The sequence below is a fragment of the Lepidochelys olivacea genome (assembly GCF_965140295.1).
Source record: "Lepidochelys olivacea isolate rLepOli2 genome assembly, chromosome: 4".
Classification (NCBI taxonomy): Eukaryota; Metazoa; Chordata; order Testudines; family Cheloniidae; genus Lepidochelys; species Lepidochelys olivacea.
Window position 1 is genome coordinate 113,347,815 of NC_140414.1, and position 12,978 is coordinate 113,360,792.

The following is a 12,978-nucleotide window of genomic DNA, read 5'->3' on the forward strand; positions in this document are numbered from 1 at the left end:
ACCAGTTAGTATTAGAGCCAAGCAATATGCTGTTGTTGTAGGACCTGATTCTAATATCCTTACTTTCATTGAGTAGAACCTTATTTCCCAACCCATCCCACTGGTTTCAATGAGATTACTCAAGGAGTAATCAGAATCTAGCCTTTAGAATATACGTTTAAAGAGGTGTGCATGGTCACATTTTTAATGGACCAGAACCTGCTCCTCTTATTCATGCTGACAGTAGCTTACTCTGAAAGTAGTCTTACTGAAATCTAGTAAGGTAGTTTTCAAACGAAGTAAGGGTGACAGAATCTAGCCCATCATAAACTGATATTGGGCTTCAGAGTAGCAGGCTGTATTCTATTAAATAAATGGGACTTGAGTGCAAAAAATCAAAGGGGAAATATGACCTACGGGTTTTTACGGGGTCATTGCTGTGCAGGAGGGACTACAGAGAATCTAACATGACTCCTATCTTAAGAACTATTTTTCGTGCATTTTGTACTCCTGAAAGATGGTAGGTTGATAGTCCTGCTGAGTAACATTTTGTGTTTGTCGACAGAAAAGGTACTATATGGGCAGGGGCAGTGCAAGCTTTCCACACTGCCTGCTAATATACCTCAACCCTGACCTGGAGTTATCAAATTTGTTCCCATAGCTATTCAATATTTGGCCTCTCTGCTGAGACTATTTGTTTAGTTGTTTTTAAATTTAACTATTTCCTTGAGTGGCAGTTCTAGAACAACAAATGTATACATGCACATAAAATTGTATGTATTTGATTATATCCCTCTTCCCAAACACTCCATGTAATCACTTATCTTCTTAGGCTGGGATTTTCAAAGACGTGTTTGAGAGTTGGGTGGCCAAAGCTCATTGAATATTAATGGCAGGTGAGTGACTAACTGCATTAGGCTCATCTGAAAATTTGAGCACTAGATTTTAAATTCTTCAGAGCAGGAATTGTATCTTTTTATGCATTTGGGGCCGCTGACTTGGAGACTTTGAACGTAACTGTAATACATATGAGAAATGATAACATTCTCATTAAGAGCACCAAGGGATCTTTAACAAACCAGTTTTTATTTAGATGAAGCACTGAACAAGATCCAAATCCTGCAGTCTTTAATCTAGCAAAATGTATATTGAAGTTAACTACTGAAAGAAATACCTTTAATTGGGAGTTTTGCCTGAGTTATGAATTCAGTTTAAGCTCCAAGTCAGGTTGGTCACAAAGCAGTTTTCCAAGAATACTAAAATAGGCAACTGCCAAAAGACTGCACTAATGCACATCAGAATAAACTAGTTCTGTTTTGGTTTGTCAGATCAACTCACTGGAATGCTGCCATACTGCATTGGTCTCCTGCTTGAATATTTGGCTTTGCTGTTTATACCTTCACCTCAGCATTTATAGTCACAGTCAGAGACTACTGTCAGGGGCACTTTTCTGTTCTGCTGAAATTCATGCTTCATTGCAGATGACTTTCACCTCTTTTTGTTAATTATTTTTATGTAATAGCACCAAAAGTCCCCAGTCACAGGGACCTATGGTGCTTGGCATTCTACAAACACACAGTAAAAGACAGACCATGCCCTGAAGAGCTTACAATATAAATGGACAAGACAGGAAAATGGTAGGGGGAAGGTGGTATTATTATTGCTGAGTTGCAGATATTTTCCACACTCAGGAAGTCTGCAGCAGCACCAGAAATTTAAAATAATTGTGGATTTAGGAGATTTTTCTTTTTGATTCAAGACAAATGACAAATGACAAATCAAAAGATGTACAGCATTGTTCAGTGTCAGACACAGTAGGCCAAATTCATACTTGGTACAACTCCTTTGACTTCAGTAGAGGTACAAGAGTGTTACACTTTGTTCATTTATTTTATGCAACAAATAAAACTAATCTCAAAATAATCTCACAAACTGTATATATTAGAATACCCTGCCTAACTACTGTAATTAGTAGTAATAGAAAAATATCTTTTTGTGCTGTGGATGTATTTATAATACTGTCAAACTATTTCCTTCTATATGAAGGAATGATAGTTAGGTGGCAATATCTTTCCTTAAGAGCACAAAAGCCGGTTTAACACAATACTCACCATATTTGTTTTAGTTTTGCACCAAGTCTTTACCAGGGATTTGTTTTTTGCTCCTTCCTCATTTGTAGCAATTGCATTTATTACTGATTTATCAAGCTAAAAGAGAAGAAACAATTAGAACACAGTCATTCCGGTCTGTAGTTTGCATCTGCAAATTAAAGCCAAGCCTGCTCATCTAACTCCTCCAAGTAGTCCCACTGAAATCAATAGGTCTGCTAACATGAGTAAAGCAAACATGATCTTGGAAAGTATCAGAGGGGTAGCCGTGTTTGCTGCTTTTACAGATCGAGACTAAGAGTCCTGTGGCACCTTATAGACTAACAGATGTATTGGAGCATAAGCTTTCATATTCACCCACGAAAGCTTATGCTTCAATACGTCTGTTGGTCTATAAGGTGCCACAGGACTCTTTGCTGCTTTTACATGATCTTGGAAGTGGCCTGATCTCCGGCCCAACAAGAAATTTAAACAGGGGTTTAACTCCTGGAAAAATAATCTTCCTTTCTTGTTTTTATATATCTATAAAAAAATGAAACATACATCCTTTTCCCCATGTACTAGACCAAATCAGCCATCACCTATCCCTCATTTAAACAAACACGCATAGTTGATTTCATATAAAATCAACTTCTCCATGTATCAATTTCCCTGTTCACTCTATTTTTCACCAACCGCCTAACTCCCAACCAACCCTCCCACAAGCGCCTGGCTGGAGTGTCAGCATTAAATTGACAATTTTTTTGAAATATTTGAAACATGCATCTAATACATAAGATTTCAGGAAATGTGAAACAATAAAATAAAATAAAATGAAATAAAATGAGCTTTTCTGTCATGAGTACAGTAATACTAACAGGCAGCCCAGCAGCCTGAGAGCAGTTTGATTAACTGAAGATGAATCAAGCAAGTGGCCTCATTAAAGTGAGAGCTTACCTGGATGATAAGCTTTGTAAAAGGATCTGTGATGACTTTTAGCAGCTCAGGGGCATCTTCGCCACTCTCGAGATTAAAGGATTCAACTATAACATTAGTAAGACGATAAAGATAACCAGACACTACTTCAAGGGGCAACAACACAAACACTGAGAGCCAGTTAAAGAAATCATGGACTGTAGCTCCAGCAAAGGCCCTGCAAAAAGAGATTCAAAAAGATGATTTGCTGTTTGAATAACATGTATAACATAGATAAAGGATGTAATCATATGGGTTAGAAAGGAACCTGCACTGAGGCAGGAATGATTTCATTTTTAGGGCCACAACCTGCCATCCTGTCTCTCAGTGCACAGAATCTTACATGCAATTGGCAAAACGGGCCCTGAGGGATTAAAACGTCAAACAAGAACAGACATATGAAGCAATTCTCCCTGAAAGAGGGGTGTCATGTCTTGCCTTAACTATTTCCAGTGAAAGCCACTGCATAATCTCCATTAGCTTGTTCCATCGCTCAACTGTAGTTATACTGTTCTCCCCTAATACTTAGCCTGACTTTTCCCTGCTGTAGCTAAAACCGTTTTTTTCCCTGTCCTTACCGACTAACATGAATTATTTATCCCTATCCTCTTTATAGCAATCCTGTGTATATTTACAAACAATTATTGTAGATCTCCCTTCCAGCTTTCTTTTCTGCAGACTGAACATTCACAGTTGTTTCCTCATAGGTCTTCTTTTCCAAGTCTTTAATCACTTATTAATCTCCTTTTAATTCTCTCCAATTTATCTATATATGTTTTAAAATGTAGTTCCTAAAACTAAAAACCTAATGCTGTGAGCCGAGGAAACACATTTTCTAAATGTTAATCTGTTGGATACCTTAGGTTTGCAATATTGCTTGAGGATAGAATATTAGTGGAAGTTGGAACATTAGAATTGGACAATGGAAATGACGATGCAGTCACATAATCAGTATTATTTTGACTGCTAGCAGGCACTTGTCATTTTTTATTCTTTCTTTGAAATATGAATATATTGATGCATTTCAACCACCACAAGAGCGATGCGAACAGTACAGGTTAACAACAGATAGATATTATTATTAATAATTATATTATAAAGCAACTTTTTCATTTTACTTTAGTAATTAAAGTTTCTCCCTTCTATACATTATTTAGCTCTAACAAATTATTTGGTAGGTCATGTGTATGTCATTGACAAAGACTGGTAAGATTCAGAGGGACAACAAACACACTGAGATATGTTTTGGGTAAATGCATTTCACGCACCTGGTTATGTGCACATATTCTTTATTATTTGTACTGAATGACAAGGTGCCAAAGTCTCACTCCCATCCCATTTTTACTGCTCTCTATCAGTAAGCTAGCAGTGTACCTTTGTAGTGTCAAGTTAGTAATCCATCGACTCGTAATGGAGACAGTCAATTGTTAGAACGTTTCACTTTCCTCATCTTACCATATCTTACTTACTGTGGAATTGACAGACTTGAAAAAAATCATAAGGAGAGTAAACAATAGGTAGAAAACACTTTATTTAGTGTAACATTAACCTCTCCTGTGCAGACAAAGTTTTTCTTTGCCTTTTATAGAAATAGGGTGAAATGTGGGTAGAAAAGCAGGCACTCTTCAAATTCCACTGGTTAGAAAGATTCCACTAGCTCCTGTGACATGCCTTATCTTTAAAAAGGAGGATTTTATTAAGCAAGAGTAGAATCTCTTAGAACTGTGGAACTTTTCAATGGAACCACTATGCCTCTTTTCAGATGTATTTTCAATTATACTACATTAAGTCTAGGTTGTACTGTACTTTATAGTGGCACATAGCTCATGAACAAAGGCAACATGGTACTTACAGTACTACCAAAGCTGACAGCTTTATGAAGCAGAAAGCTACAGAATTGCCATGTAATTATGTATGATGACTAAGCAGGACAGAGCCTATTGAGGTCAATCACAAAATTCCCCTTGATTTAAGTGAGACAGGATTGCATATTTTTTCATGATTGTGGACTAAACATTGACTTATTTTAATTAGTTTATATCCAAGTATATAACTGAAAATGCACAACAAATTCATTAAATGCTTTAGAAAATGGACTTTCACCTTTCTAAATGATAAAACATCCCTTTGGACAATTAAACTGTAAAGTGGCTACTGTGATGATAAGAACACAAAAGAAAGCCTGCTAGAGGAGTTGAAAATAGCTCTTAAGGGCTAAGATTAAAGCACAATACCTTCTAAATTCATTCCTGTCTCCAGCTTGCATGAGCGCCACAATTGTGTTTGTGACGGAGGTACCAATATTTGCCCCCATTATGATAGGAATAGCAGACTTTACACTCAACACTATAAAGTAAAAAAGGAGTATTAGGAGAAAATCAAATCCTTGGCACACATTTTACATTGGACCTAATCATCCTCCCACTGAAATCAATGGGAGCTTTGCCATTGGCTTCAGTGGGATTGGGATTTGTCCTGTTAAGTAAGTAACTGTAATCAAGCACTATAATCTAAACAAGTTTATTTTAACAAAGCACCTTGAGAACATGCTACATGATTAATCTGATTATTTGAAGGTCATGGTCTGCATCTGAAGCATACTGGTTTTCTGCCACTGCCACAAGATGTGAAAGTAGTAGAAATTCTGTCTTATACTAAGCATTATCCTGCATGCAACTCTCACAGAACTCAACCACAGAAGCAAATCAGTTACAATAACTTTGTTGGAAGGATGAAGTATGCAAGTGCGGCTGAAGTTAACAAATCTAGTGTCAGTGTACCAAACAGATTTCACACAGTTAGGGGGTGGCTGGTTTTCTATGCTATGTGTCCATTTTTAATTGCTGTTCATTTCTTGTTTTATACCAGGATGAAATAACTGTGAGGTTGTTTTCCTGCAATCCCTTTCCTCATTCTCAGTGTTTCCATACCTGGAGGTAAAAGGTGGTGAATGTAAAGGGTCTGAGGATGATCTGCACTAGCTTATTGTAAGCAGACTTACATGTAGAAGACACCATGCTGACTATAATGGATGAGGAAGTGCTAGAGCTCTGCACCATGACTGTCACCAGAACTCCAATCACCAGACCAGCAACAGGATTTGACAGCACAGAACCATCTCGAAAAATGTCCCCTGCTGCTTTACCTATGTAAAGGAATTATTTTAGTGAGAAAGTGCCTTGTATAGTCAATAGTAAATAAGACAGCATTTTGTGAAAGATCATAAAAACAATATGCATGTGGCCATGCCTGTCAGTCTAAAGGTGATACAACCAAGGGATCTAAGTTCAGATCCCGAACATAGTCTCTAGCCTTCTGAGTGATCAGGGAACACCTTACATTTTTCTCTTTCCTTTGGTTGACTGAAAAATCAGCAAGGGTGATGGTGTTATTCCAATACAATAAAAACCAGCAGGATCTTATTAAAGGGGAAAAGGCAAAATGACACATTTATTGTGAATACAGAAAGAATCATAGTAAGCAGTTAGTTGTAGATATAACATTCCATTCAATTTCATATTTATTCACACATTCATTCACACACACACACAGGTTCTGCAAGGTGGTTATCATAGTTACCAGCCTTAGAGTTGCTCATGCCAAGCCACTGGCCAGATGGCCTGGACATGAGGAGGGAGCAGGGCCTTGTCAGATGCTCATCTGACGCTCCTGGAAGTTGGTTTGCAGAATCAGACCCCAAAGTTCTCACTTTCTAGAGTCTATTTTTATAGGAATTTCTTCCTATGCCAGTCTATGGGCATTGCTTCATCATGCTGTTGCTGAATCAGTCAGCAGATAGCACATTCCTGATGGCTCTGTGCTGCCAGATGTTATCTTGTTCTTTGGTTCTCCCATCCTTGAGGCTGTTGGGGGATTCCAGTCTGCTCTCCGGGGGTCCTCTGGTTATTTCCACTTGACGCCTTCTTCGGCCGATGGACACTGGATTCTTAGGCTGGCACCTCCCTGATCATTCAGTTATTAGCCACACCAAGCGTCCATCCACATACATCCTCTATCTCTATTTTAATCACAATTGTTAACAAAGCGAGATGAATACAACAAAAAGGCAGGGAGTCTCTAGGTGCTGTTTCTGTTGTTAGAGTATTGCTTTGAGTCTTTCTCTGTGTGAGTAGTTGTTGTTACAAAGAATTGCTTTGAGAGCAGACTCTGTCTTAGAATGTACTAACACAATTAGCAGCTTGCAAGTTTCACACATAGAGGGAGAGAAACAGCACCAAAAACCAAGAGACCAAGCTGCTAAGACAGAGTCTATAACACTACCAGGAAGGTGGCATGGAGACCAGGTTAGGAGGACATGAACCTAGCAGCTTCTGAGAAAGAAGCCTGAAAATTGGGATCTGTAATAACATTTTCCTAAGCTTGAGAGGGTAAAGGGCACCTCTAGATGAAGTGGAAATTAGATCATTCATGGGTTTACTTGTAAGTAATAAAGTAAGAGTTTGTTAACCAAGTCTGGAGCTGTGGTGAATGGATTTTCCTGCATTGGCGTTGAGATAGCACCTACTGTTTTTATCAGCAAGAGCCCTGCTCCAGGGGACTAGATCCTAGAAATAAGGGAGCAGAGCAAAGGGTGACATGATATAACATTTCTATCTGCAAGGCTTGGTGTTGGCAGCAGTTACCTGAGCATGGGGCACAGGAAACCTGGGATCATGAGAGCTTTCAATAAGCATCCAGTTTTAAGTCTCTCCACGGTAAAAACATTTTCACATATTGAAGAAAATACAAATACACCTGTGTATTTAACAGTCACTAAAATAAAAGGGACTTCCAAAATAAACTGGGGTCACTAATCTCTAATGTCAACACTACTCTGGAATTCTGGAAACAAAGGCATCCTGCAAACAAAGGGAGATCAACATTCAATCACAGAGGCCTCCCTCTGTATATTTAAATGAAAGGAGTTCTCAAGGTTAATATTCTTTGATTAGTTAATTTATTTTGAATTGAACTAGATTCAACAGCCCACCCAAAGCCTAACCTGATACTTCATAAGAGTTTTCATACCTCCTACCAACTGGAAGGCAGAGCTCAGTATATCCAAGGAGCACACAAAGAAGTAGAGTAGTCCAAGCAAGACAATAAACTTCGCTATCCCTGTGAGTACACAGATGATTTTTCCTTTGTTATCCAGGTCTGCAAAACATAAGGTAAGTTTTTATGTATCACATATTGATGTGTTTGGCATTTCTTTTTGAACAGTTTAGCATTTCTAGCAAGTCTCCCATCCACAGTCCATGGAGTCAAGGACAGTATTGTGAGCTTTGTGGATGATAAACCCAAAGGAATGCTCTTGTTAATAAAATTTTAACTACAGCATCATTGCACATAAAAGCTTTTCATAAAAACTTTAAAGACTCAGGAAGTTTGAAATTCATTCTTTTTTTTTTTTTTAACTGTTCACTTTTAGGTTTTTACCACATATAGTGGGGTTAATGAAAGGTTGAAATTAACATACTGCTTGACAGCTTTCATCCACAGCTCTCACAGTGCTTTAAAATGGTGGGTAAACGTATTGTAATCTCAACACCCACAGGATCTGAGGAAATATTATAGCCCCATTTTACCAATGGGGAAACTGAAGCAGAGTGGTTAATGCCAACATTTTAAAACCTGTGTGCCTAAGAGGAGGATCTTAAGTTCATTTCTACAGAAACTAACATTTGAGAAGAAATGCCTAAGATAAAGAGCGCAGAAGATGAGAAGAAATAAAGACATGTAAATAAGTTGTGTATTGACAGGTTGTACCTGCCCACTTGACCCCAGTGTCCTGAAGCACTGGCATACTCCAAGGGTCTTCTTGCCCTGGCTCATCTATCAAGGAAATGTTGGAATGTGCAGGCTGAAGTCCACCTTTACTTTGAACATTGCCTGTTGAAATAAAAACACAAACAAACCAAACTGATTACTTGCCATCTTTCCCCGTAGCACAAATGTAAGGTTTTTATAGCCATGTAAATTATACGGGAGCAGATAATTTACCTTTGTGATTTTCTCCATCTTTTTCAGACATGGCCTTGTCTTGCTTGGAGGAGTCTTCAGTATAGTTATTGGGTTGAGAGTTTTCCAACTCAGGCCAAGGAGCCATGGTCTGACATTAAGAAAATACATTGATTAATGTTAGAGTCTGATGAAAACACTCTTCGGTGTATGACAAGAGAAAGGATTACCTCTAAAACCAACAGATCCTTGAACTCTGTTCTTTATTAACCTTATTGAATTAATGCATTTTCTTTGTGAACCCATATTGTAGCTTTACTTGTGAAACTTAGGCCAATACAAGCTATACCGTTATGAGCTGCATAAAAGCTTGTTATGATTTGAATTAAAACCTCATTCAAGCTGATGTGTGAATATGCCCATCATTTAAGAGACTTTTAAGAGACAGTTAAGAAGTCACACCTAAAACAAGGTCTAACAGAGTCTGCCCAGAAACTAACACCATGGGGGCAAGGGGTTCCACTGGGTATTGTGACTGGGGGGAGGTATGGGAGGATGAGGGAAGGGAGAACATACAGAAACTGAGAACACACAACAACGGAGAGAGGCAGAGGCAAAAAGCAAGAAAGCGAAGCAATAGCCTGTGAGCATGGTGTGACCCTGGGTAAAGCTAGAGATAGAGCTTTTGGATCTGTTGGCTAAAGAGGCTTGGGGCTGTAATCTAAGAAACTGCTCCTTTTGTTCTTGGTTCCTCCTGTGTTTGGAGAAATAGGACTTAGTACATTACTTGTAAATAAACAAGATTGGGTAAAAGAGACAATCAGACTCCATCAATTTCTGGAAAATCCCCAGGGCCCCAAAATTTGACTAGCCACTTGGCTCAAAAAGGGGCAACACTGGTGTCCGCCTTGGGATCCAGTTTCCAAGGAGAAAGATTGTGAGCTGGTATTTCTGCTGAACCAAGATGGAACAAATAATGAGGATGCTTGCAAAAATCAGAAGTAGCCAGAAGAACTTAAAACAAGACCCGAAACAGGAGCTGGAAGCTTCACAAATGGAATTGAAGCAGCACCCGGAGGTTTGCCAGAAAGAAATGAAATCTCTGTGGGAGCAACAACTACAAAGCATCCAGACAGATTGGTCTGGACATGTCCGTGCTGGAATAGTGATGAGGTGACCAGCAATCTGACTGGCATAGACCAGCATTTCTTCTATGAAATAGTGGAGGCTAAGCAAGCTTTAGCCAAGCTTCAATTTGCCAACCAAGATGAGCTGCAGCAAGGACTTATGGAGCTAAAAATTCACCTCTGGAAGTAAATCAAAGGGTCACAGACCAGTGGAAGGCAGCAACCTGGAGAGAATTGAGCTACCTAGCACACTTGGTTAAGATTGGACATTTACAACAGCTTTCTACCCCATTTGTAACCTACAGAGACCTAGGGGGAGAGGTCAGGCTGTCTCAGCTCAAATAAGGCAAAATCTTTGAGGAAAAAAAACTCCCGGGGAAGCTTTTTTGGCCCAGTTCAACCTTGTAGCTGAATGGCTGAGAGGAAGGATAGAAAGGAGGGTTACTAGCAGCAAACTTGAGAGACCCAGCTCTGATTGTGCTTTAGAACTTACTGTAACAATGCTGGTTCTAGCAGGACCCAACTGAGAGTGCCAATTCAGGACAAATTGCTAAAAGCAGGGCAGTTACAGCCCAAGGCTAGGGTTTCTATGCACACCAAGGCAAACCAAACCAGCCAAACAGAGAAGACTTTGATTTTACCCCACTGGCTAACCACAAGTCACACAAGCAATTCCCTTAGACACTCCAGTTTCCCAGTATCACCACCAGTGCCACTCGTTACGGGAACAAATGGTTATGAAAACCAATACCCCAGGAAAAGAAAAAAGGTTCTCTTGATCCCAAAGCACCAAGCCCCAGACCCAGGTCAATATACAATCAGATCTTACCCCACAAATCACGCTGTTGCCAATCCTTTAGAATCTAAAATCTAAAGGTTTATTCATAAAAGGAGAAAGATACAGATGAGAGCTAGAATTGGTTAAATGGAATCAATTATATACAGTAATGGCAAAGTTCTTGGTTCAGGCTTGCAGCAGAGATAGAATAAACTGCAGGTTCAAATCAAGTCTCTGGAGTACATCCAGTGCTGGGATGGGTCATCAGTACTTTGTTCAGTGACTTCAGCGTAGCAAAGTTCTCCAGAGGTAAGAAACAGGATTGAAGACAAGATGGAGGAGCTGCAGCAGCTTTTTATATTCTCATGCCGTGTGGTCTTTCTTTCTTTGTTCCAAAGACAAGCAGTCCATCAAATGGCCTGGAAAAACCTCAGAGTTCTGTCCATAGGCATGTCCCTGCATACCTTGCTGAGTTACAAGGCATGTCTGCCTTCTCTCAATGGGTCAATTGTATAGTTGATAGTCCTTAATGGGCCATCAATCAGGCTAGGCAGAGCTGACACCAACTTATCTGGGGTGTCACCGAGAAGCATAGCGTAAGTTTGAAATACAGTCAGTATTCATATCTTTACCTACAAAAATGATACACACATATAGACAGCATAATCATAACCAGCAAACTATAACCTTGTCTTAGACACCTTATTTGACTCCCTTTATACAAGCTTTGGTGCCACTACAGGACTTTGGTTGCAACAATGATCTATACGGTCCCAGCTTATGTCAATAACGTCACAGCCCCAACGCAAAATTGATTCAGAAAGGGATGACACAAACATCACTGACTGCATCCCAAGAGCTTCCTATCCTTGGTTCTGTCTTACTACAGCGAGTATTGGTGTATAACAGAAGTGGTTTATCAAAGTCATGTTCAATAACATGATTGAATCTCTTTACAAATTCAAGGTAAAACTTGGTTAGAACAATAGTGGATTGGATCTGCTTTTGCAGCATGGTTCCTGTCTGTCTCGTGTGATCTTGCCAAGAGCTAAAGAACATAGCTACTTTATTCATACAAAAAGAAAAGGAGTACTTGTGGCACCTTAGAGACTAACCAATTTATTTGAACATAAGCTTTCGTGAGCTACAGCTCACTTCATCGGATGCATACTGTGGAAACTGCAGAAACATTATATACACAAATATAATTAGATTAGACAGATATAATGTTTCTGCAGTTTCCACAGTATGCATCCGATGAAGTGAGCTGTAGCTCACGAAAGCTTATGCTCAAATAAGTTGGTTAGTCTCTAAGGTGCCACAAGTACTCCTTTTCTTTTTGCGAATACAGACTAACATGGCTATTACTCTGAAACCTGTCTTTATTCATACAAACTCTGGCAAATGTTTGGAACCCAATTAACATCGAGTCAATGTAGCTATTAATGTTGTCCATAGTACAGGAATCTTGGCATTTAGCCGTGAAAGCAATGTGGTACTGTGCCTCAGTTTCCCCTTTCATACAGCACATCAGGTTTGGAATGTCTTTTTCCCTGTGAAAAGTGTCAAGACGGTTTATAGGCATTAACTTTGCATCATCAGTATTACAAGGCCTTTTAACATAAAGTGTGTTCTTATGTATCACTTTTAACGTATTCAAGGGTTTTTTCAAAAGATTAGGCACATTGTACATCTTTACAGTTCTTGGTAATAGCAACACATTAGTTACAAAAATTACCATAAGCAATAACAACAAATTCAAGTCCATCTACAGTCAGGTTTGACTTGCCACACCTCTGGCTCAATACCATTGGGGTTTGGGCCTTTTAGGGTCAGCCTGTGGCTTCCCTTTGCAAAATTAACGTCTCTCTTTCCTCCTTGACCTGAAGGATCAAGCCCTGATTTCCCTTGCTTAACAGAATTCACTGGCTGATTGGGTGCGCTTTCTCTGCTAAGGGCTAAATATTAGCAAGTCTTTATTCTCCCAGTCAGTCAGGTAATTTGCATTCAAACAGACAGGAGCCTGTTCACCAGTGTTCAGATCCTTCACTGCTACCAATTCCAAGGCTGT

The 12,978-nt window shown here is 39.3% G+C and overlaps 1 protein-coding gene across 4 annotated transcripts in view; it reads right to left on the minus strand.

Moving 5' to 3' along the window:
- The window catches only part of SLC34A2 (solute carrier family 34 member 2), a 62,285-nt gene that overhangs the window by 19,746 nt on the left and 29,561 nt on the right, over positions 1-12,978 (minus strand). For all 4 annotated transcript variants that reach the window (XM_084627595.1, XM_084627597.1, XM_084627598.1 and 1 more), the window contains exons 2-8: positions 9,045-9,153; positions 8,811-8,933; positions 8,070-8,198; positions 6,043-6,186; positions 5,276-5,387; positions 3,024-3,219; positions 2,091-2,186 (exon numbers count right to left, since the gene is read on the minus strand). In XM_084627595.1, coding sequence (XP_084483721.1) covers positions 2,091-2,186; positions 3,024-3,219; positions 5,276-5,387; positions 6,043-6,186; positions 8,070-8,198; positions 8,811-8,933; positions 9,045-9,153 — 909 coding nt within the window. The remainder of the gene's footprint in view (positions 1-2,090; positions 2,187-3,023; positions 3,220-5,275; positions 5,388-6,042; positions 6,187-8,069; positions 8,199-8,810; positions 8,934-9,044; positions 9,154-12,978) is intronic.